Source organism: Notothenia rossii (genome assembly GCF_949606895.1).
Source record: "Notothenia rossii genome assembly, chromosome: 3".
NCBI lineage: Eukaryota > Metazoa > Chordata > Actinopteri > Perciformes > Nototheniidae > Notothenia > Notothenia rossii.
Window position 1 is genome coordinate 79,505,943 of NC_136901.1, and position 22,494 is coordinate 79,528,436.

A 22,494-nucleotide genomic window follows, 5' to 3' on the forward strand; every position below is an offset into this window, starting at 1 on the left:
TGTAGGCATGTGTTAGGACTATCCAATTAAAATGAAAAACAGTTGAGAACAGTAGAAAGTCTATAACCTATCAACAGAACACATACATTCATCCACTAATTATATGCAACAGACATGGGAATAAAGCGAAATGTTTTGCACAACTGATCACGAACACTGGATAACTGAAGTCAATACCAGGCTATAAAGCACAGTAGAACAAACACTATACAAAGCAACAGCTCATCCTCTTTTCTGTCAGTTAATTCTGAATGTGGGTTGAGCGTTGTTGTTGTTATTGTTGTAGTAGGGGGGGAGTTTTTTCATTTTGGAAAGCTACTTTGGGGAAGTTTTTGGCGACCTGTTAATAATTATGTTTAGATGTCCTTTAGTAGGATTGAATGTGGTTCACAACTGTTCAGTTTTTACTTGTTGTATATTATTAAAATAAAAAAGCTTTCTTTCTCTGATATGCTGTGTATAGTGTTTGTTCTACTGTGCTTTATAGCCTGGTACTGACTTCAGTTATCCAGTGTTCGTGATCAGTTGTGCAAAACATTTCGCTTTATTCCCATGTCTGTTGCATATAATTAGTGGATGAATGTATGTGTTCGGTTGATAGGTTATAGACTTTCTACTGTTCTCAACTGTTTTTCACTTTAATTGGATAGTCCTAACACATGCCTACAAACGCTTAGTGGAGAACCTACTAAAAGTATACTAATAGTCAACTCTAGATTAGTTGACGATCAACAGATAGTCTACTAAACTCTAAAGTTGCTTATCTGTTGATCATCAACTAATGCTTAGTTACTTGCCGGTTTGAACGGTGCTGTTGAATGTCAACTGACACATGTCAACTGATGCACTGTTGACATGCTACTAAATGTCAACTGATGACTTATAGAGTGTTAACTATGGACTATCAAAATAAAGTGTTACCAATAATGGATATGATTGTGAGTTTCTTTCAGAGCTTATTCAATTATCCAATACAAAGATTTAGATTTAGATTTAGAAAGATTAATAGACACCTTTATGGCATATTTTGAAACGGTTGGTCACCACCTATCATTAATTTACTGTTTTCTTCCTTTTTTATGCATTTTGAAGTTAGTTATTTTATATATTCGAGATGTGAAAAATAAAAGAACATATTGCTATCTAATTGCATATATATCTATACATGTGCTCATGTTTCTGAATCCTTTCAGAAATGCTCTAGTATTTAAGAATTGAAAATGATCACTTATCTTTTCTCCATCTGAAAACCTTCATGCCGTTGAACCTGTGCCCTAATTTGACCCAGCTTGCTGTAATGGGTGTCTTTGACCTAATCCTATAGACAAACTCTCACAAAGGCAGCGTAGGCCTGCTCTTAATTATGTTCGGGGAGAACAGTTTTAGTAACAGGCTCCCACAGGACATTTGCAGCAATGTATATAGTTTCCACATTGAGCGGCATGTTTTGGTTTGCATGGCAACATGTGTAAGATGTTTTCGAAGGAAAGCTGGCATACTAATAGATCCCTTAATGATACTTAAGAGTTGATGTCGCGGAAAAACAATATTTTGCAGTGTAAAACAATCAAATATGCTTAAATTAATATGTGTGAAAAACTATTCTATCTGCTTAAATGTATTGTTTCCAAATGTTGCCTCTCAAATGACATGATGTAAAATAACAGTAGTATATGCTCACTAACAAAAGCACAGTGCCATGTTCGTAGGTAATGGTGTAGGGTAGAATCTATAAAAGTCTGTACTCAGCTCTTGGCACACGCATGGCTTAAGCCATATAGCTTTTCTACTTTTTATAAGGCTTAGCTTCATGAGTCTCGACAGCCAAAAGATTAACTGATGTCAGAATAAAATATGATTATTTGGCAGGACCCAGGTTGAATCTGCAGCTGCTTCATTTACAGGCCTTATTCATCTAAAGAAACTGTGAAAATGAGGGTGTGTTTCCCTCCAGTAGAGGGAAATGAACTGTGTCTCTTAGTTATGGGTGCAACATTTCAAATGACAGGACCAGTCTGGTAGAGATCTGGCTCGTTATAGGAAGGCCTTTGTAAATACCAGTGCAGTTAACCAAGTTGTTAGATGCAATCTGATGAGTATTTATCATTATGGCGTCTTCCTCTCCTGATGCAGCACATCATGTGTGAACCCCTTATTTTCCTGGTTGCTTATTCTAATAATAATTCCAGCTTTATTGAGAAAAGCACTGAAAAACAAGTTGGATTTTTTCGTAAGAGAGTGCTAAGGGCTTTTTAATGAGGTTTGGTCCAAGTTCAAACTAATGTGGGCAACAAAAAGAAAGCAAGAGATGCAAAGAATTACTGCCAATAGTGGGATTCTGACTTTCAAGTAGGGCTGCTTAGTTAATCGTACTTTAATCGCAATTACGATTATGGCTTGCAACGATTACGAAAACAACGTAATCCCCATAAAACGATAATTTTTTAATTATTATTATAACTTTTTTTGGGGGGTTTTTCAGTTGAATTATACTTAAAGTTCAGGGTAATCAACTGTTAAAAACTTACTGTTCAAAAAGAAATTCTCCAATAAATTGATGTTTTCAAAGTAAACGGATAATCGTTTTTAATAATCTTGATATCAATTATTGACCCAAATAATCGAGATTATGATTTTTGCCATAATCGAGCAGCCCTACTTTCAAGTCCCAATAACAGAAGGTTTCCACTTGAATATGAACTATTAAATATTCTCAAAATGTAAGGCATATTTATGATCCACAAATCGTACTGTGAAGTTGGTCATTACAATTTATCAACCACATTTAACAGGAAACAAAGTGTGCTACAAGTGCAACAGTTGTTCAAAATAAGTGGAATCACTACGGATAAAGCTAAACCACATACCTTGATTTTTCCTTTTACCAGTTCACGCTTGACGTTTATGCTCTTAATCCAGTTGTGGGAGTAATTCCCCCTGTCATCAGTGTGGACCGGGGATCTGAGGAACATAAAGTATTTAATGAGATCATGTAGTCACGCTGTCAGTATGTTTAGAGACAGATGCACATGTGTTGGACCTTAGCAATACAACAGAATAAAAACAACAGATTTTCTGAATTGGGGACCTTGGTGTAATGCTGTTTAGATCAACCTATAAGGATACAACTTGCTGTCCTTTTGAAAAAGCAGCCACTCTGAAAGGCTGATGTGTTTTCAAACACCACTGAGACACATATGAGAAGAGTCCAGGTCTAGACCAGCATGTCTGGGTTATAAAACCAACAGAAAGCATTGATTTGACCCCCACCCCCAAAACCCTCACCGCCCGTGGTGGGGAACAATCATCCTGATGAGAGGAGAAGCAGAGGAGGAAACAGCAACAGCGACAGGAAGGGCTGTTCTATGCGTCAACTCGTACAGGAAACCCCCCCCCCCCACACGTTCTGGCCAGAGGAGATAAGGTTGATCCTAAGACCTTGGCGGTCAACAAGGCACAGCTCCTCAACCTGGTGATAAAGACACCCCCATATTTCTACACTACACTATCAGCCCCATTCCAAATCCAAAATAGGAAGCTTCCTTCATCTCTTAACCCTGCCCACACTACGAGTTTTCCCTCTTCTCCAAACTCCCAAAGATTTAGATGAGATATGATCTTGAAGGGCTACACGCTGGATTTACAGTGACAGGTACTTTACAGGGTCAGGGCTGCATAAAACAAACATTTTGCACAATTGGCCTCCCACTAGGCGATAGCTGTTCCTTTGTCTCATTAGCTGCCTAACACTGTTCCTAGTGCCAGTCCTGATTATCTTTAGGCCTGCAGAAAGAGTAGCTTTGACCCAACTAACGCTCTGCTATTGTTATCTTCACCAACGAGGTTAGGTTTTCGGATTGGTTTGTCTGTGTGTCGGCAGGATTACGGAAAAACGACTGGCAAGATTTTCAATAAATTGGTGGAAGGGTGTAGTATGGGCGAAGGAAGAACAAATTACATTTTGGAGCGGATATGAATTACAGGGTGGATAGAGGAATTATGTTTCACTTTCTCCTTTGTGCTGCATTCATGTGATGTCGGGGTAATCAGTAAAAAGGGTTCGCTGGGATAATTCACAGTCCCCTCAAGATGGAATACAGTTTGGAAACAGCTGTCAAAGGATTGTTTTGAATGTTCTGAGAAATGAAAAACCTAAAATGTTCTTTGTAGCAAATGAATGCACTATTGAACTTGGTAGTGGTCTGTGCTCTCGAGTGACATTCTAGTCAGTAATCTGGCGAATTCAAGTGGATTTGGGGATAATTTGATAGATAAAATAATGGAGGCACTGGTGGCTTAACACCGTCGGGTGTGTAACGTGACTTCGGATTTTTCTTGTGCAGCGGTTCAAAGTGTTGTTTTTGTTAATGGTGTTGAGGCCTGATAACCCAAGGGTAATGGCCCATTGTTTTCCTGATCTTACGCCTCGCAGGTCTCCTGTGTCATCAACGAGCCCGGATCTCAGGGAATGTTCTTCTTGTTTGTGGGTTCACTACCAGGCCGGGATTCGTGCAGTCACTCATACACTCAGTTCTGTTGAGCTGTGAAACAGCTCTGGGACCTGAGATTAATTTATCTCCCCGAGTTTCCCCTTTAACCTACAGAACCACTGACCACAAACCAGAGGGCAGCTCTCGAGGGCTGCGTTTCTTTGATTAATGTGTCATTTTCCGGGCCAGAGACAATCCAGTCAATGCAGATCTGTTCAGAGTGGGTTCCCCGGGCTGGGCCGGTGGCTCTGGACGCTTCGATAACTTTCTGTTAAGTCTGTTATGCTGTTAGTCTGTGAGTTTGTGAATACAACTCCAGTAGCTAATGTACCTATGTTTATTTCCTCCAACACGGCTTTGCAATTTGAGCAAATGCTGTGCTTAACATGACTCAGTATTTATACTATATATACTAGATTGACAAATAACAGATAAAGAACCTACAAACGGTATAAGAGATCTGTTGACGAAGATACATTCCTTACTGCACTGCCACTTTAAAGTCACAATGCTCTCAAAGTCTCACATCCAGAGACACTGTGAACTGAACATAAACGTCAAACACATCCGATTCCTCTGCATGCCAATTTATCCTTTTTATTTAAATGCATATATATTCTGCTAGGACTGCTTTAAAGTAGAAGGAAGCATGCAATTGATTTTGAATCAGATTATGTTTGGCATTCATAACTGATGAAATGTGCGCTTCAAAACAGGAAGACTTCCCCTTTCATATGCTATACATTTTTTCAAGATTGGAGGAAGTTAACAGAAAATCAACTTTAAACACTTCAAAGCTTGGAACAAAGCGAGATAGTGACTCACTTTATAAGCGTGGTGTTTAGTTGACACGGTTGCCAAAACCATGTGATGTTTGGCAGCGGCACCCCGTAAGCAGTGCAGGTTAACTGGTGCTGTATGCCGATCATGTACGGCTGCACGTCCACAGTGGCAAGCTCGGCCTCGGAAATAATTGGCTTCACTGTAAGAGAGGAGTACACATAAACACAAATAAGTACACAGACACACAACAATTCATGAGATAGAGAGAGAAAGTTAAGGTAACAACAAGGTAGATCAACCCTTCTATCCCATGCCACTGTGGAATCTCATAATGTCTTTATAATGGGGGCCGTCAGTCATGATGGATAGCCATGAAGTTGCCTTTGACACCAGTTGTCCTTTAGATGCTGTGTAGGAGAAGAATGGCAGGATGACTGGATAGGCCAGGGCTGAAGGTCAAATAACGACCTCCCTGTGGCCCATGCCCAGGTCAGTGAACGCACCTTCAACAAACAGACAAAGATCCTTGTGCCACCTCAGGAGGATACTCAGGCTACCAGTGGACGAATGTTGCTAAATACATTTAATCCAGTATTTTACTTTTGGACAATTTTGGGGTACTTGTCTTTCCTTTCCTTGTCACCATCTACTTCTATTCCAACACATTTCATAGGGAACCTTTGTACTGTTACTCCTTAAAATGTATCTTACAGCTTTATTTACTTAGGGTTAGGTCTTTTTTTCCATTGAGAACGTATTACTTCAATACATTTTCCTGGTTATACTTACATACTGTGTGATGTAAACACTTTTAGTTAAGTGATGGATGTGAATACTTCCTCCATCACTGCTGACTACACACGTTGACATAGTTTGGCAACTCACAAAACCAAAACACACGCACGCACGCACGCACGCACGCACGCACGCACGCACGCACACACGCACACACACACACACACACACACACACACACACACACACACACACACACACACACACACACACACACACACACAAAATCTGGAACAATGCTACAGTTCTAAACATATGATGAAAAAGTCCTAAGTATTTCCATGATTGAAACCATGACTCTCTCTTCACTTTGTTTGTTTCTGTGCGTTTCATTTTTTGTTGTTCCAATAAATTAAAGTCTTGTTGAGCGGGACAGTCAAGGGCCATAAATAAAGTCAAACAAGCCAGAGGGGGCTGAGTTTTACACTTTTTGGCACGCTATCGGGATTCCTAAAAAATGTTTAAAGAATGCAATAAAAATAGCTCTGCCCCCCGATGGTAAGCTTGAAGAAATGTACACACTCTCTAGCAAGCAGACTTCCACCTAACATGTTAAAACATTTATAACCTCCAGTGTTAACAGTTATCATTAGTCTTTACAAAATCATCAAAACACAGAGTGACATGCTCAGTCTTTGTTTTCCTCAAGCTGTACACATACAGTATGGAACATGGTGTTGATATGAGCTGCACTGTATATACACATGGTGAGGATGCAAATAAATGCTGGGGACTAAGGGGGGTCTGGAGCGGCTGGAGTCTGAGTGCAGAGTAGAGCCTGGGCCATTTACACACTGCGCCATGCCCCTTCAAAAGAGCCCCAATAATCAACAACAGCTGCCCTTGCTACGTCAATCCAGCTCTGGAATCAACAAGCCCCCAAATTCCTCTCATACTAGAGCTGCTACCTGCCGTCTAGTGAACCGCACTGAAAGCAGCCAGTGCAGAGCCACTGCTTCATTTTCCTTTAGGATCAGTCGTCATTATCAAGTTTATAGCAACAGCTTACCCTCCACTATCAGTGTGAAGCTCAGATTCCTGTGCAAGCCCCTCGCTTGGTTGCCCAGACTGACAGTGAAGACCCCGGCATTCTGCTGCTGCACATTAACGATGATCAAGGTGAAACCAGACATCTTGTAACAGGTGGAACTCCTGTTGATAGGGACCCCGTCCTTAAACCTAAGAATTTGAATGCATGAAAAGTTTTAAGTCAACCATGGAAGAATAATCATCACTGGAAAAAAGGGAATGGAAAGGGAGTCATGAGCCTTCTCCATGACCCATAATAAAAACACTATCACCATTCAGAACCTTAACTTTAATTTGAATGTTAATTAGTGTATGGTTATTAAACAGCAATCGTGTTTAATCTTTAATAGTACTATACGTTTTTTTGATCTGAGTCTGGCACTGACTTTCAAGCATGAGGGGAAATCAAAGCAATGTACTATTATTGTATTTTTAATGATTATATACACCTCATTATATAAAACAATAGAAATACAATTAAAGTTATGTTACGAAATGTTGAAGGTTATCTACAGAACATAACAGTCCCAATTAATGTCATTACAACCATCACGGATTTCCAAGATTTCATTATTTCATAAGTCATTTTTAAAGATTTTGAAAATCTACGACTCATCCAGGTTTTTCATTACCATGGAAACCTTGTGATGCTATCATTCAGGGTGGGCCACCGCAGATCAAATCATCACATGGATTCAATACACAAGCAGCAGTTTTTATTCTGACTGCAAACCGTTACTTACCATGCTGCCATGTCTGGCGGTGGCAGAGCTTGGACCTTGGGATCCAACACAAGCTTCTTCCTGCCTTCTTTGACCCTTATCGTACTGTGCCGCTCATGTTTATAGGAGATATTGAGGTATGGATGCTCTGGAACAAAACATTAAGGAAAGACATTGCAAGCGATCCAAAAGCAGAAATATTTGGTATTGTTTTAGAATCAACACAGTGACAATCATTGAATGTGTAAATTGTGAAACTTTAACGTTTCTGGAAGTCTTCAAATCCATTTAAAGCACACTTACCAATGACGATGACTTTAGCGGTGGCATTCATATAAACCGTAGGGTTGAGCTCAGCCCTGCAGCGGTACACTCCTTTATCCTCCATGGTAATGTTTGGCAAGAATAAAGACCTGCTCATCACATACACCTCGGTAGACCGGTCAATGGTGAATTGTGTTTCATGTCTATTTTCCTGAAGATAAAGAAGGCATCATAAACGTTACTGCTACAACCTGCGAGGGTTCCTTTTACATACAATAGGAACGTGTCAAAGGTCAATCCTGAACTTACTTTACTCTTTGGGAAATCCCACGTGAATTTGATTCTTCCATTATGAGTGGTCTTGCCAGTACAGTTGAGAATGAGGGTGTCTCCAACCAACACTTTGACACGCTCTGGGGTGATCTTCACCTTTTGAAGGGCAAGAGCTGCAAAATAGAGGCAAATATAAGAATAAATCCCCAAGAAACAGAAATAAAGAGAAATCTGTATTGTTTTTCATTTAGCAAGACAACAGACTCACTTATTCTCATTGGGAAGTATTTTGACTCAAAGTCACGACCATTGACCCTGGTTTTACACATGACCATGCTGATCTCTCTGTAGGGATCATAGGGAATCTTGAATCCAACCTTCGGATCCCATATTTGTTCCTTAACGACCTTCTCTGGTAAAGTCTGGATCTGCTTTCCAGAAAGTAGAGCGGAGGAGGTTTGTCATATGTTATTTTGTGACACTTGTTATATTCATTACAAATCACTGAGCCATACGGACTGTTAGTGTAATGCACTTAATTTAAAATGTGGCTCATGCTCTACTTGACTCAGCTGGGGACAGAAGTCTGTTAGAGGGAAGGTCTAATTAGGTTTTATTGCGTTGTGGAGTGGAACCTCTGCAATCACTTATGCAATGGAACACAAACATCGTGGACCCGGATAAAGGATGTGCGTGCCTGCTGCTGTTTGTTCTCATGCCAGATATTGGGCTGAGAGAGGAGGCAAGGGAAGGGAAGGAAGGAAGGAAAGGGAGCTGGAAGGACGAGTGCCATAGATTTACCAAAAGCAGGAAGGTCGTGCCATCACTATCTGTGCCATCTGAGTCAGATGTGTTTGTCTACGGTAGGGCAGGCAGCACTATGTCCCATGATTGTATATAAATAATCAGTCAGCCTTGGATGAACAATTACTTCAATTGGATTTCCGTTTTTGGATTGTTGATTCACCTAGGAGATATGCAAGATTTCCCCTCAATGATACTAGGCAACATAAGGTAGAAATGTCCTTTTGTGGGAAGAGTATTCCTTTAAGTTTGACAGAAGGATGATAAGCATTGAGCCAACAACATCACTGAGGAAGCACCCTTCAATTCTCTCTGGTATTAAGGGTTGCCATCCTCATGATGAGTTACCTGTTGTCTCCTGTGCTTGACACCGTGTTTACTGCTATTCTACTGCATTTCCTAGGGACTAAATTTAGTCTAAGGGTCTATTCTGAGAAAAGCACTCTTGGAGCACCTTCCTGCTTTTACAGGAAGCAGACCGATAGACTCCTTTCGCCGCCCTTGAGCTTTCCTCAGACAAGCCACTGTCCCTTGTCTGTTTCTGTGTGCAAGAGTGATTTAACACACACAGGGTGTGAGAACCTATGAGACGCCTTAAGCACAGAGTGGGAACACATTTGTTTTCCAAGGATAAGAAGCAAGGATACCTTGCTGTGGTATTTATAGCAATCTTGCTTTGTCAGATGATGTACTGTGCGATTTACTACAAAGTCCAACAAGGTCTAAGGAACACATAGAGAGTGTTTGAATACATACAGCACAGTAAAACAACTTAACCTGCAGCAGTCATGAGCAGAAGCTGTGAAATGAATGTCTTTGTGAAGCCTTACCCCTGTGAGTGTTACTTCAATATCGGGATAGGTGGTCCTGCAGGGGAGTATGAGGCTGGTCTCGTGCCTGTAGCTTTCTAAGATAATAGGTGTTAAGGGATGAGGCTCCACAAATGGTTGCTCAGGATCTGAGGAACAAAAATATGCCCCAAAAAAAGTGAGAACTGTTATATTTGTCTTTTGGTATAATCATGTTTTTCAGCAAATTCTGAACTCTGAAAAAACCTGTTATGCTAGAGCTGAATTTAGCATTGCAATGAAATCAGGGCATTGTCAGGGCATCCAACAAAGAAATCAAGTCTCGCATCAGCTCTTTCTAACCGGATAAGGCAGCAGCGCACAGATAGAGGTAATCAGTCTAGTGGTGTTCCTGTTGTACAGCCAGCCATCACAGGCCCGCTGTGGGAACTTCAAGACCACACAGATAGTCTGTGATTGGTGTGAGGTCAAGCAGTAGTGGTTTGATAAAGGAACTATTATTTAACACGTAAGCAGTGAAATTATGCAATAAACAGCTGAACGCCTTTGAAAAGAAAGGGCTAGACTAAACACAGGCACAGCAGGCCAACTAGGGAATAACTGGGAACCACATTCAAAGAGAGGTAACAAAGTGTATCCAGTATTTAGTTCAGCCTAAATTGGCTACAAATATTTCAGATCCTTAGACTAATGTTATGATTGCACTATATTGAATGCCTTCATACCAACCGTTTTAGTGTCTAAAAAGCCCTCCAGAACAGCTCTCCTTAAGATGTCAGCACAATCCTCATTTAAATGGCACTGTAGCTGTAACTGGTGCCATGTGACGCTATAGGGGAGACTTTGGAGAACAGTAGCCAGAGCAGGAAATCACAGTCAATGACCAGGGCTTCCCGTGCAATCACGCTCAACCCTCCACTTTCAGAAGAAACCCTATAGTACCAAAGAAACAACTTCCTCTCTCTCTTGGGTCTTCGCATAAAGACTAAAACCAGTTTTCTGCATTAAATCACTATACGGTCATACAATTGCCAAACACAATCTTTTTTCTTTCCTTGCATCTTCTTTGAGACTTCCTTCCTTTTTTTTTTTTTACATTCTTTCGCTATTTCTTCTGTTCTCGCTGACTAATTCAGTGTGGGTTTTCTCCGAGCTCTTGTATGTTTCAGGAAATATCAGATTGGCTCATTAGCTATTTCCTCATGTGCCACTGTTTCAGTTCAACACCGCACCACTCCACTGGCGTCAACAGATGATAATCGCTCTGTGAAAACCTCTTCTATCAGGAGGCTTGACTTTCACAAAAACAAACACCGTCATTCCTAGATGGAAGGAAAACAACTCAATTCAAAAAGGAAAGAAGTGTGTGTCTTATCTGTGTTTTAATGTATATACCAATTCTTTCATTTCTAAACATTACTTTGTTATTCTCATGCTGGAAAATGACATATATTCAGAGCTCCATATGTTCCTGCTCCCTTATTCCCACTGGTTGACTGTGACTGTAATTAATAAAAAGGAACTTTAATATGAAGTGGACAAAGCGTTTTTGCAGGTCTCACCTTGGACATACACGTAGATCGAGGTGAAGCGGTTTGAACCATTTTTGGAGTATTCACAGTTGTACCTTCCTGTGTCATTAGCTACTAAACTTGTGATGGTCAGTTTGCTGCAGTGTGAGTGAGAGTGATGTCGGGAATCACACGACTCCACCTTCACCTCCTCGGATGAGAGCGATCGATTGGAGTCAACAAGTTTCCACTGCAGTGGGCCATGGCCTCTGAAGAAGACACAGAGAGACAGAATTAGATGAACAATAAGAACAAATAGTCCTCAGTTGATTTACAGTTTGAACATTGGGGATGATTTGTGAAAAGAAAAAAGGTATTCTCACACTTTTTTGCAAAATAAATGTACCATCTAATATGTTATTTGGGGATTTCACACCTTACATTAATGCTGATTTGTTCTCTAGAAAACAAGCACTGCATTCAGATATATTATGAAAAGTGTCACAGCTGGGAATGAAGTCAGCTTTTTGGTTTAGGATTGCAGTGGCTGCTTCTCCCATTGGGACTTTTTGACTTGATGTTCATTTTAAGTTTATTTTGAGTTAATCTTGAGTCATCCAGTAACTTGAACTTTCACATGGGAACATGCTTCTCTTGAATGATGTGCTCAGCTAACACATTCTTTCCAGACAGCATCCATTTTAAAACAGTCATTAAAGGGATCCCAGAGGAACATCAAACATGTCTTGCATACCACTGCGTTGGACTGCAGAATCTTGGGTCAAGCAACCTCAAGCTCTGATCCAGTGACAGAAAAACAACACAGTACCGTATGGGCCAGGCGTTTTAGCACACGGCCTTGTAGGGAAGCATTACATTAGATAGACACGACTTCCTGAACATTCCTCCCAGGCCTACAGAATGATGCAAGGCTGTAAAAATGCTTAACAAATGGTCCCACTATCCCTAAAGCTCAAATCAGGAATTTACATACTCATCAATGGATGCATTCAGTAATGGCATTAAGTACTCAGATCCTTTACTTTAGATCGAGACACTTTAAATAAGTAAAGTATGATATTATCAAAATCATCAAACATAATACTACCTAATGTGGAAAAATCACCCATTCATTTTGTATCAATACTGTATGATGTAATAAGAGATTTCTTCCTGATGCAATAACATGTACTGAGAATTGTAATGTTATAGCTGGTTGAGGTAGAGCTGATTCAAATATTTCACATAATGCCGGGTAATTTTAAGAGTGAGAATTTTATTTTGTAAGCTTATCATGTTTTGCATCTAAAATATTAGAGGTAATAACTCTTGACTACAACTTTCAAAAGAATGTTGTGGAGTAAAAACTACAATATATTTCTTAAGTACATGTACTAAAATGGTTTGTTTTAAAATTGTTTGACTGATAGAGATCATGCAATGTTATTATTTGTTTATTGATTGTTATGAACCTGCCTGATGACCACAGATGGAAATGAGCTATTAGCTATAATCTGGCATATTGCATCTCTTCTCTTTGCTGAGATTAATGTTTTTGTATGCATGGTCCTTCTATAAATAAATACAAATACTAAGTTACGTTACACTACAAGGTAAAAGCTACATTTACCATTGATTTAAATGCTGTTTTGATTCACTTGGCATTGACATCAATTGGTGTGTGGCATACCTGCATGTGAGATGTAACAAACCATCCTTATGAAGAAGGAGGGGGTTGTCAGAGGGCAGAATCATAAGTGAGTGCTCTCTCTCCAAATGTCCTGTTGAACACAAACACAAACAAAAACGAAATGAAAAACACAATAGGAAATGTGCATGGATCTTGTGCAAATGGTGATTGTCCGCTGTGAGAGCTCTGGGGATGTTTACAAGGCAGGGATCGCAGGGTAATGAATAAAAGGCAGTCTGGGATGAGCAGACAGTAAGAAAGAAAGAAAAAAGGTGGAAAAGAGGGAGACAGGGGAGGGTATTGGGAGCAGCTCAGATCCTGATGTGTGACTCGGCATGCGTTTCCTCTAATTAACCGCTCACTCTGCTCTAGTGGTTGCACCCTTCCTCCCTAAGGAACAATTCTTTTTTTTTAATTCATCAACGACCTTGCACTTTAAAGCTATTATCACATTATCACAAGGGAAAATCCAAGGTTGAAATGTTTGATTTTAAAGGTGGCCCCTAGCCAGCTCTCTCTAACAGAGATCAACATAGGAAACTTCACTGCTGTCCAGGAGCTGTCACAGTTCCATAATGTGATTTCCTTCTTTTCACCAAGCTCCCTAAACAGCTTGTCAATGTGGTCGGAAAACAAGTTTACCAAGTCGACCCTCCCAATGTCCCAATGTGACGGCCTTTTGGGAAACCTTTATTTGTTGCACAGAATCAAGAAAGACAATAGAGTTGCACAAAAGCTTACTGTTAGGCATCAAACATGGCATATGCACACGAAACTGGGAAACCACACACACATACACAAGCACACCTGCATTTAGGAATGCGCGCACATGCACACACACAGTCATTCTCATTTATTCAGAACAGCTGTTGTGTTAAGAACGAGCCGGCGGTGCCAGTGTTGGCAGTGGCACTCAATATCGACTTCCTCTAAAATATTTGAACATCATTGTTTTATTGTCCAAGGTTATACAGAGGGGAAGGGGTGTTGCTCATACTGTTTCATGCTGTGATAACACGTGTTTTCAGATGTGTATTAGATTCATACAAATCAAAGTTCCTGACCTTATAAACAATCCCAGAATCAGCTAATTCACAAGTTAATACTTATCTTTTATTCTTTTACCGAGAAATGACGCATGAATGTCCTTGAGAATTATTTTAACTGCAGTGTTATTGCCTCACATCGGCAAATTGGCAGCAAGTAATGTAATTGAAATGCTGGAATTGAGAACTTTGCAAAGAGTAAATCAAACACAAATAGTAATACAAAAAGCACAATGTATCATGTGCTGTCTGCAACACTAATTTCTGCACGTTCAACAAGTCAGTTGTTTGACTTGTGATGTAAAAAAGATCCACACATGCAGGAATGCTGACATCTGCTTGAACACACAACAACAATAACAGCGACTGAAAACATCGTCTTAACCTTGAATTGCACTGTCAGGTAGCTCATCTCTTAAAATGGCCAATATTTCCCTGATTCTCCTCAGTAACAAACTACAGATGGATGAATCAGCAGGGGCCCCATTGAAAGAGTTAAAAAGGTATCCTGCGGTTGTCCCTCTACATTAACACCCTCAAATCTCCAACCTGCCCCATTGCCTGCCCAATGCTGACCTCAGCAAGCGTCCTGACAACCCTAACCCCCCCCCAACAGCTGTGTGCTGCATTCCTCCAGCCTGAAAAATGCCGGAAATTGTGCTTACTGTGTTGTTCAAAGAGCCCCGAAGCTGGTTCTCATTAAGAGCCATTAAGAAGAGGACAGGCATGGAACAAACAGATTGAGGGAGAGAGAAAGGCGGGCCAGTCTCAACTGATGATGGGGTCTTTTGCCAGTCACGCAGCATCAAAGTGATTTTCTGAGACGGGGCTAGGTTAACTCAGATTAGAACAGGATCACATGTATACGTCCTTGTCCTCACTTGGCATTGAGAGGAAGTGGCACAGGACACAGTGTTTGGAAAACACTTGTGGTGGGTTCACTACCAGTCAGGAAATATAGAAACAATTCAAACAGTATTGGATTCCAGGACTCCAAAATGTTCTGAAATATTTGTTGCCCTGAAAAACACCATTAAAATGTTTAGTCTGAAAGCATCATAACAATGAAAAGACATTGAAAAAAAGTGTTTTCATTCAATCTAAGCTAGGGGTGCATCATTGCAAACTCCAGACTTTCCTCATTGTTTACCTTTCATTACGTTTATAGGGTTAGGACAACTTTTTAAAAATGTATAATTACAAAAAAGCTTGATTTTGGTGTATTATGATTCAGTATGGTGACGTTTTGATTTTGAACACAATTATGGTAAGATGAACAAAGTGAGGTGCACTTGATAGCTGTTACGGCCTGTCCACACTGCAGCGTCGCGTGCTTCAACGGAGACGCTTCCCATAACTTTGAATGGGGTGACGTCACGCTTTGCCGAACTGCATTGTGGTTCTGTCGCGTCGCTTTGCCTCCGTTGCTCGCTTCGAAAGTTGAGAAAAGTTCAACTTTTCAAGCGTCGACGGAAGCGCCAGCCAATCAAATCATATGCCAGTACAAACTCTAGCCAATCAAACCGCGTGCTTGGAGGGAGATCAATGTGATTGGTTGTTGGTCTCACGCCAGGCACGCCCACCGGCAAGCTTCAACGCACGCTGCCGTGTGGACGTACCAAAACTCGATCTACGTGTATGTCCAAGGTGAGACCTGCAAAAACGCTTTGTCCACTTCATATTAAAGGTCCTTTTTATCAATTACAGTCACAGTCAACCAGTGGGAATAAGCTATATGTAACTTCTTATTGGTATTAACTTCTAACAATATTTGGAAAACTAACATCCAATTGTTTTAGTACTTTAATCCACAGAGTTACTATTACAACAACTTTATTGAACTAAAGGTTGAGGATACTAAAACTCAGTGAAATAAAAACATTACAAAAACTGCAATAAATAAATACAAAAAGAAAGGACAGTGTGATCTGGAGTAACTGTTGGCAATATGTCATAATCCTTGCTGTTGTTGCATGCCAACAAAATCACATGCCTGATGTTGGGTAATAAAAACCATTATTACTGTACGAGATGACTGTACTGTCACTGAAATAGAGAATAGGGAACATTATTCTCCATACTGTGCAAATTCCCTTTTTTGTATCAGAGAGTACACTTAATCTGTACTTCCTGTGCCGTTGTTAAACAGCACAAGTCTCTAAAGAGAAGATCTTTTTTGGGCATGTTCAAGGCAAAAGTAACAATACAGCATGATGATTCCCAGGTTTAACCTTGCCGATGTATTCCTTGCACTCGGTGACAACAAAAGGCATAGAAAGGGTGGAGAACGAATTACAATTTAACAAAAGAGTGCAGGGTCACTCTTGGTGAGTCATGTTGGTTGTATTGTGTCCATGGCAATAGGAGCAAAATAGTAGTGAAGAGTGGCCAATCTGTGTCAAGGTGAGCTTCCTGTCCTATAGCAAATAGCAAATGGATAGCACGCAATCTGTTAGCCTTTGGATCATAGGAATTGGAAACCAATGATCCAATAATCTCTCAATAGTTCAAGGGTAATGGTTTAAATGGAGATATGCAACAACTCCACCACCTGTTAAGAAACTGGTCTGAATCAGAATATCTTATTTTCATACATCGGTATACCAGAATTTCATTGGCATCTCTCACTGCAGCCACAGAAATAGACACAGACAAATAAATGCAGAGAGCCAATACACGATAAGATTAAGACAATAAGAGACAATAATATTTTCAAGACAAACAACATTTTACGACACAAAGTTAAAAACTTGACAGGACTAAGGATCACCTGCCAGAATAAGGAGAAGCTAGCACTGCTCTGGCTGTGTGTTGGAGTGTCTCTCACACACCGCCTTCCTGAAACCCCACCACTTTGCTTACTGCAAGGTTAAGACAACAGTTTGGGAGAGTCCTTTTTTATTAGCCGTATATTAGCCATTGGAGATTTGGAGGCATTAGTGCCCCAGACTCCTCTTAAAAAAGCAAAATAAAGGAACATCTGGCCATGTTGGGTGGCCATTCTAGGTTATATAAAGTTGAGTTGAGCCAACAAACAGGAATCGCCTGCATGAGAGTCCAAAATGGTTAACCCAGAGGAATCCTGTTCCATAACGCATGATTAAGACTTGTAGGCAGACAGAAGCTCCTTGAAATTGAAATCTCATGCCAGATTCAAAGAAAATATATTGCTGGCTCAGGATGGATATGCCTGGTATGGACCAGATGCGGCAATTATCCTATAAGAACAGCCACGCAAAGCAATTTGTTAAGTTATATCCCTCTGTAAGGGAATGGCCTTTTCTGCTCTGCTGGTAAATCCAGGTGAGTGTGAGTGTGTACGGTTGTTTTTCTTACGCTACCTCCATGAACCCAGACATACCGCCAGTGAGCAATGAGTTCCCACCGCACTTGGTTGACCTCTCGTCACTCCCATTTTTCACTCCATCTCAAGTGTCCGAGCAGGAAAGAAACAAATTACTCGGGGGAAAAAATAGACACAACATCACCTAATTCGGCTTCAAAACACAAAAGAAAAACGGTTGACTAATGTGGACTCATGGACAAGCACGCTTTCAGGTTTAAATTTAAAATGTTGCTGAAAAATTCACCACTACAACACAATAAATAATTGACGGAAACTACAAGGACACAGACACAGTTCACTGAATCAATAGTAATGCATCACACAACAAATGATACGCACACAGCCAAGAGAGACTGACCATTAGAGAGACAAACTAAAATAAATCTGAAAGGCAATAATCATGTCGTAGAGAGCAGTAAAGTGTATCTCTCTCAGTCTGAGCCGTTATGCTTCATTTAAAAGGGTGTCAAAAGGTCACGAAACAAAACACTTGACCTGTGGTCACTTTTCAAAAAGAAACAGCAACAAGTGAAATACTAGCAAAACACCATAGGGCAGACCATCTTTAAAACAGAGTGTTACCGATTTCTATAAAACACATCAACTAACATCATATAATTACAGTTTTAAAATATATAAGGGTTGGTAAAATGTTTCTTAGTAGAATGGTCAATATCTGTAATATAATGACTTTCTGCCACTGTGACAGGCTGCAACATTAAATCTAATTTTGGTGGTTAACCATGATTTCTGTGCTTCTGCTCAGCCCTGTGCTTTATTTGACAACTTTGACTGATAAACAGCCCAACATGAAAATAAAAAAGGTGATGCCCCATCAATAACTAATGGCTCTTCCAGTCAGTAGATCTTCTGCACAAACAACACTTTCCTTTCCACCCTGCCATTGTCTTCTGCATGCATTTTTACATAGCTCAATATGGGCACAAGGAGTACCGGGAAGAAATCTTTGCTCAGGTAGCGTGTCACATTTCCGTTACCTTTACGAGCCAGAACAATTCAAGGCTGCCTTTTGCCCCTACATCCGCTTCCTCCTTGTGTCTTTCCCACGCTTTGTGAGTGGACAGTGAAGGAAACATCTCGGACAAAGATTCATAGGCTAAAAGTGTCTGGGGGGGTAGGGGGGGGGGGGGGTTTAGGTGAATGGTATTTCCTTTGTTTGGATGGGCTGTTTATTTGGGAATGGTGAGGAAGGCTATCTCAGTGGCACACTCAACCTGCCACAAGGTGGAGGAACATCCACCTTGTTTTTGTGGAGTGACAATACAGACAATGAAGCTGATTATAATGTCTGAAGAAACAGGCACATTCCTCCCAAAATGTTTAATCCTGTTCACTCACAGATAACAATTGTTGGAAAAATGTTTTTCATAATATTGAACAAAAGGCTGACTCAGAATATCTGAGAAAAAAATCAAAACAACAAAATCAAATGTCAAAATTAAACCAGTCTAATATAAAAATGTCAAAATCAGGCCACCAATTACCGTTCACATCAACACATTTTTATTTCTTTTGAAATGCTCCTGTCACAATGGGCTGAGACTACCTCTAGCGGTGTGTTTGAGGACTGCAGCTTCGTCTATTAACAGCATTAACAGTGGTCATGTAATGTTCCTTACATGACAATTGTAGTATTGTACGTATACATCCATAAACAATAAAACATATTGATCAAAAGTTAGAATCGAAAAAAACCGACAGATAATTGAACTCAAGAGCTCAGTTAAATGTATTAAGACAATTATTAAGATAAATAAAAATAAGCCACTCTCTTTATTTTTCCTCCAAATGACTGACCGTGTCAAATATTATGCCATTCATTGAAACGAATCAAACAGCGCTGTTATCTCTTGTATAAAACAATATAAACATACATAACAAATCTCTATAAGTATGAATGACATCTTACCATGTGTGAGTGATGAACAACACAAGATGACAACGGCCCATCTGAAGCAGTTGGATGAGCCCATCCTGCAACTCTCCACCAAACCCCAACCGTGCGTTAGAAATAAAGTGATAAGAGTCCGTGGCAAAGGCTTATAATCCCGACTGAACGAAGTTTTTCTTAAAGCGAGTAAATAAACGAGTCTGTTTTTATTTTTCTTAAACGTTTTTTAAATCCACAAAAAGCTTCAGGTGTACACGCGAAAAGCGGCGGTGGTTCAGCTGTATCCCATGACGCGGTTCGCAGGGGAGCTCTCCTGCGCAGCTGGGGACTCCAGACCCGGCAGAGAGGAGACGGAGGAACCGCTGGATGCTCCGTGCAGGTGCTCTCGAATTCCCCCAAAAGTTAAATTGATGTAATTCAATGTTTGTTGAAAAATAAAAGTCGAGTGAGTGGTTTATCTGCTTGTTACTGCTGTCTGATAGAGCCCACACAACCAAATCAATCAGCTCCTGCCTCTCTCGCGCCTCAGACAAGTTCTCCTCCCTCTCGCCTCCGTGCACCACTTGCAGTCCATGCGTGAGGCACGTTTTATGGAGACACAGAGGAAGGACGCAACGTCACACATTTGGGGGGGACAAACTCCCTTCTTCAGGCTACTGAGAAGGAGATCAGTTCATGAGAAGTAACGATTATCTATAGCAATCCTGCAACACAACGTGGCAGACCTATAGCCTACATGATGGATAACTATGTAATATTAAAACCATAAAAAATATGTAAAAATTAAAATGAAAGTGAATATATCTGTTCATAGTAGAAGACTCCACTCCAAAATGAACCTCAATGGGATTTATTACAACATTGTTTCAATTGTGATTGCATGAATATCAATTTCACCTTATTGATCTGTTGTCAGACTTGTTTCGAAATGACAGTTAGTTAGTTGAAGTAGATAATTAAACTAAATGTTTCACTGACCTTTGTTTGTAAAGCTACCTTTGACAACATCAACCCTCTGTGTGCTGAGGCTAAAGGTTACAGCAGTAATCTTGTCTCAAGAGGAAATGGAGTAACATTTAAACAATCTGTGGTATCAGATAAAACAAAGTGTTTAAAATAAATATTTGCTGGATGTATTTTTAACTACAGAAACAGGATATGCTGCTTTTTATATCAATGTAAATAAGCCTCTTTTGTCCAGCAGTACCCTGCAGTGTGTGGATGTGCCGCAGACTGTTTTCTTTTATCACTACAACAATTAATCTGCTGCCGCGGCATTGTAAATACTGTAAGAACATCCTTCCCTCACCTTTCCGCCCATGTCAGGACTCAACAGCCAACAATTTGGGGACTGGATCTTGGGTGGGGTTGTGGTGGGTGATGCACAGCACAAGTGGTGAAATGTCGAGCATCACTCTCCCATTCCTGTAGCAGGAAAGGAGTGAAATGACACATGAATACATGGGAAACAATTTAAAACACCCCGGGTTGGAGTCATTTAGCTTGATGAGATTCTGAGACAAAAGAGTCACAAATTAAGCATTCAAATGTTTGCTTTTGCGTCAACTCACTTGAGGAAATTTAAAAATAATTGTTCTTATAAGGGTGGCTGGAAAAAGGGTACAAAAAAGCTAGCTCTCTTCTGCATAATTTAATCCAAAACGTGAGAATTTATGAAGTGTAGGACTTTGCTCTGACACTGGACCCTCAATGTCACAGCCTTGTGGACTTCGGAATTGCCTCTTAACAATGACAAGAAAGGCGGTTGCAGCAGTGCAAGGACAGAAACAAGTAGATAAATATAGAAAGTAACATATATAAATAAAAGGAGGTACATAAACTTAATTATGAATAGTCTTAAGAAAATATCTACAAATCTGAATGGTGACACATTATGATATAGATTAAACAAGCTCACTAAATGCAAACCATAGAATGATAGCTCACAAAATACAAAAGGAAGGGGTGAAGTTAACAAGTAGCTGAATTGTCTAGAACAAATGTCTTACATGTGTTCACATAAGACGTCTTCAGTAAAGGAGACATTCCTACTGGACCAAGAGGGCAGCAGAAACGTCTCCTGATGAACAATAGCTGGAAGTAGCTAGCTGACGGGAGGGGGGTTAAAGTGTTTTATTTTAGATTCTGGAGTTCAAAACACACTATGGGGGACCAACTTGTTCTACACACACAACATGCACTCTTCCTTTTGCCCAGACAGCAAAGACCTCTTGGATAAATGAACCAGCAGAAATAAAGTCTTTCTCTAGCAGAGGGGTGAGGGGTCTCGCTGCTTGCCCTGCTGATCAGATGGCTGCAGATAGTCTTGAGTGGAAACAAAGCCACAGTCTCCAGACTTAACTCATTCTGCAGCTTTGGAAGCAAGGAATATAATTTGAAGAAATAAATGGTAGTGGGAAAAGTAAGATTTATTGCCTATAATATTAACCAAACCCATTTCTCAATCTACAAGCCAGGACCGAAGTCTGCACTAGTTAGACATCATTAACTTTTCATAAAACCAATCATGCATCACATTGACATGCATTAGCTGGCTAATGGTTCAAGATCCCAGCTCCCTGTTTCTTATTTGAGTTAATTATCCTCACTAATGGATCAAATGATAATTAACATATATATCCATCCATCCATCCAATTAACATATACAATTATATATGGAAAAGGCTCAAATTAATACAGTAAATGATAGTGATTTGGAAATTAAATATAAAAAATTAACAGAATTAGCTTTCATTTTCAAGGCACTGACAATCCTGCTTTAGAACAACAGAGCTCTTTCTTAGTAAATGCCTGCTCTGATTACTCGGGCCATTTTAAAAATGGAAAGGTCTCAGGTTTAGTCACGTTGACCAAAATATCTGGTTACTTTTGGTAAATAGGCCTATTATGGCTGAATAAATGACGGTGTTCATTTCCAAAAGTAGCTTACTGGAACAAATGTAGACCTGCAATGAAATGTACTTAAGTTCCATATGCCAAAGAGGTTGCATGAGGAATAA

At 40.1% G+C, this 22,494-nt stretch overlaps 1 protein-coding gene across 2 annotated transcripts in view; it reads right to left on the minus strand.

Annotated features, from left to right (window-relative positions):
* The window catches only part of kdrl (kinase insert domain receptor like), a 53,733-nt gene that overhangs the window by 29,393 nt on the left and 1,846 nt on the right, over nucleotides 1-22,494 (minus strand). Inside the window, exons 2-12 of one of the 2 annotated variants that reach the window (XM_079672253.1) lie at nucleotides 20,784-20,899; nucleotides 13,171-13,261; nucleotides 11,532-11,749; nucleotides 9,991-10,118; nucleotides 8,625-8,784; nucleotides 8,393-8,529; nucleotides 8,123-8,294; nucleotides 7,841-7,967; nucleotides 7,078-7,247; nucleotides 5,316-5,472; nucleotides 2,868-2,961 (exon numbers count right to left, since the gene is read on the minus strand). In XM_079672253.1, the coding sequence (XP_079528379.1) occupies nucleotides 2,868-2,961; nucleotides 5,316-5,472; nucleotides 7,078-7,247; nucleotides 7,841-7,967; nucleotides 8,123-8,294; nucleotides 8,393-8,529; nucleotides 8,625-8,784; nucleotides 9,991-10,118; nucleotides 11,532-11,749; nucleotides 13,171-13,235 (1,428 nt within the window). In that variant the 5' untranslated portion in view covers nucleotides 13,236-13,261; nucleotides 20,784-20,899. Of the gene's footprint in view, nucleotides 1-2,867; nucleotides 2,962-5,315; nucleotides 5,473-7,077; nucleotides 7,248-7,840; nucleotides 7,968-8,122; nucleotides 8,295-8,392; nucleotides 8,530-8,624; nucleotides 8,785-9,990; nucleotides 10,119-11,531; nucleotides 11,750-13,170; nucleotides 13,262-19,492; nucleotides 20,023-20,783; nucleotides 20,900-22,494 lie in introns of those variants that run through there. The other variant, XM_079672252.1, reaches the window with a different exon arrangement.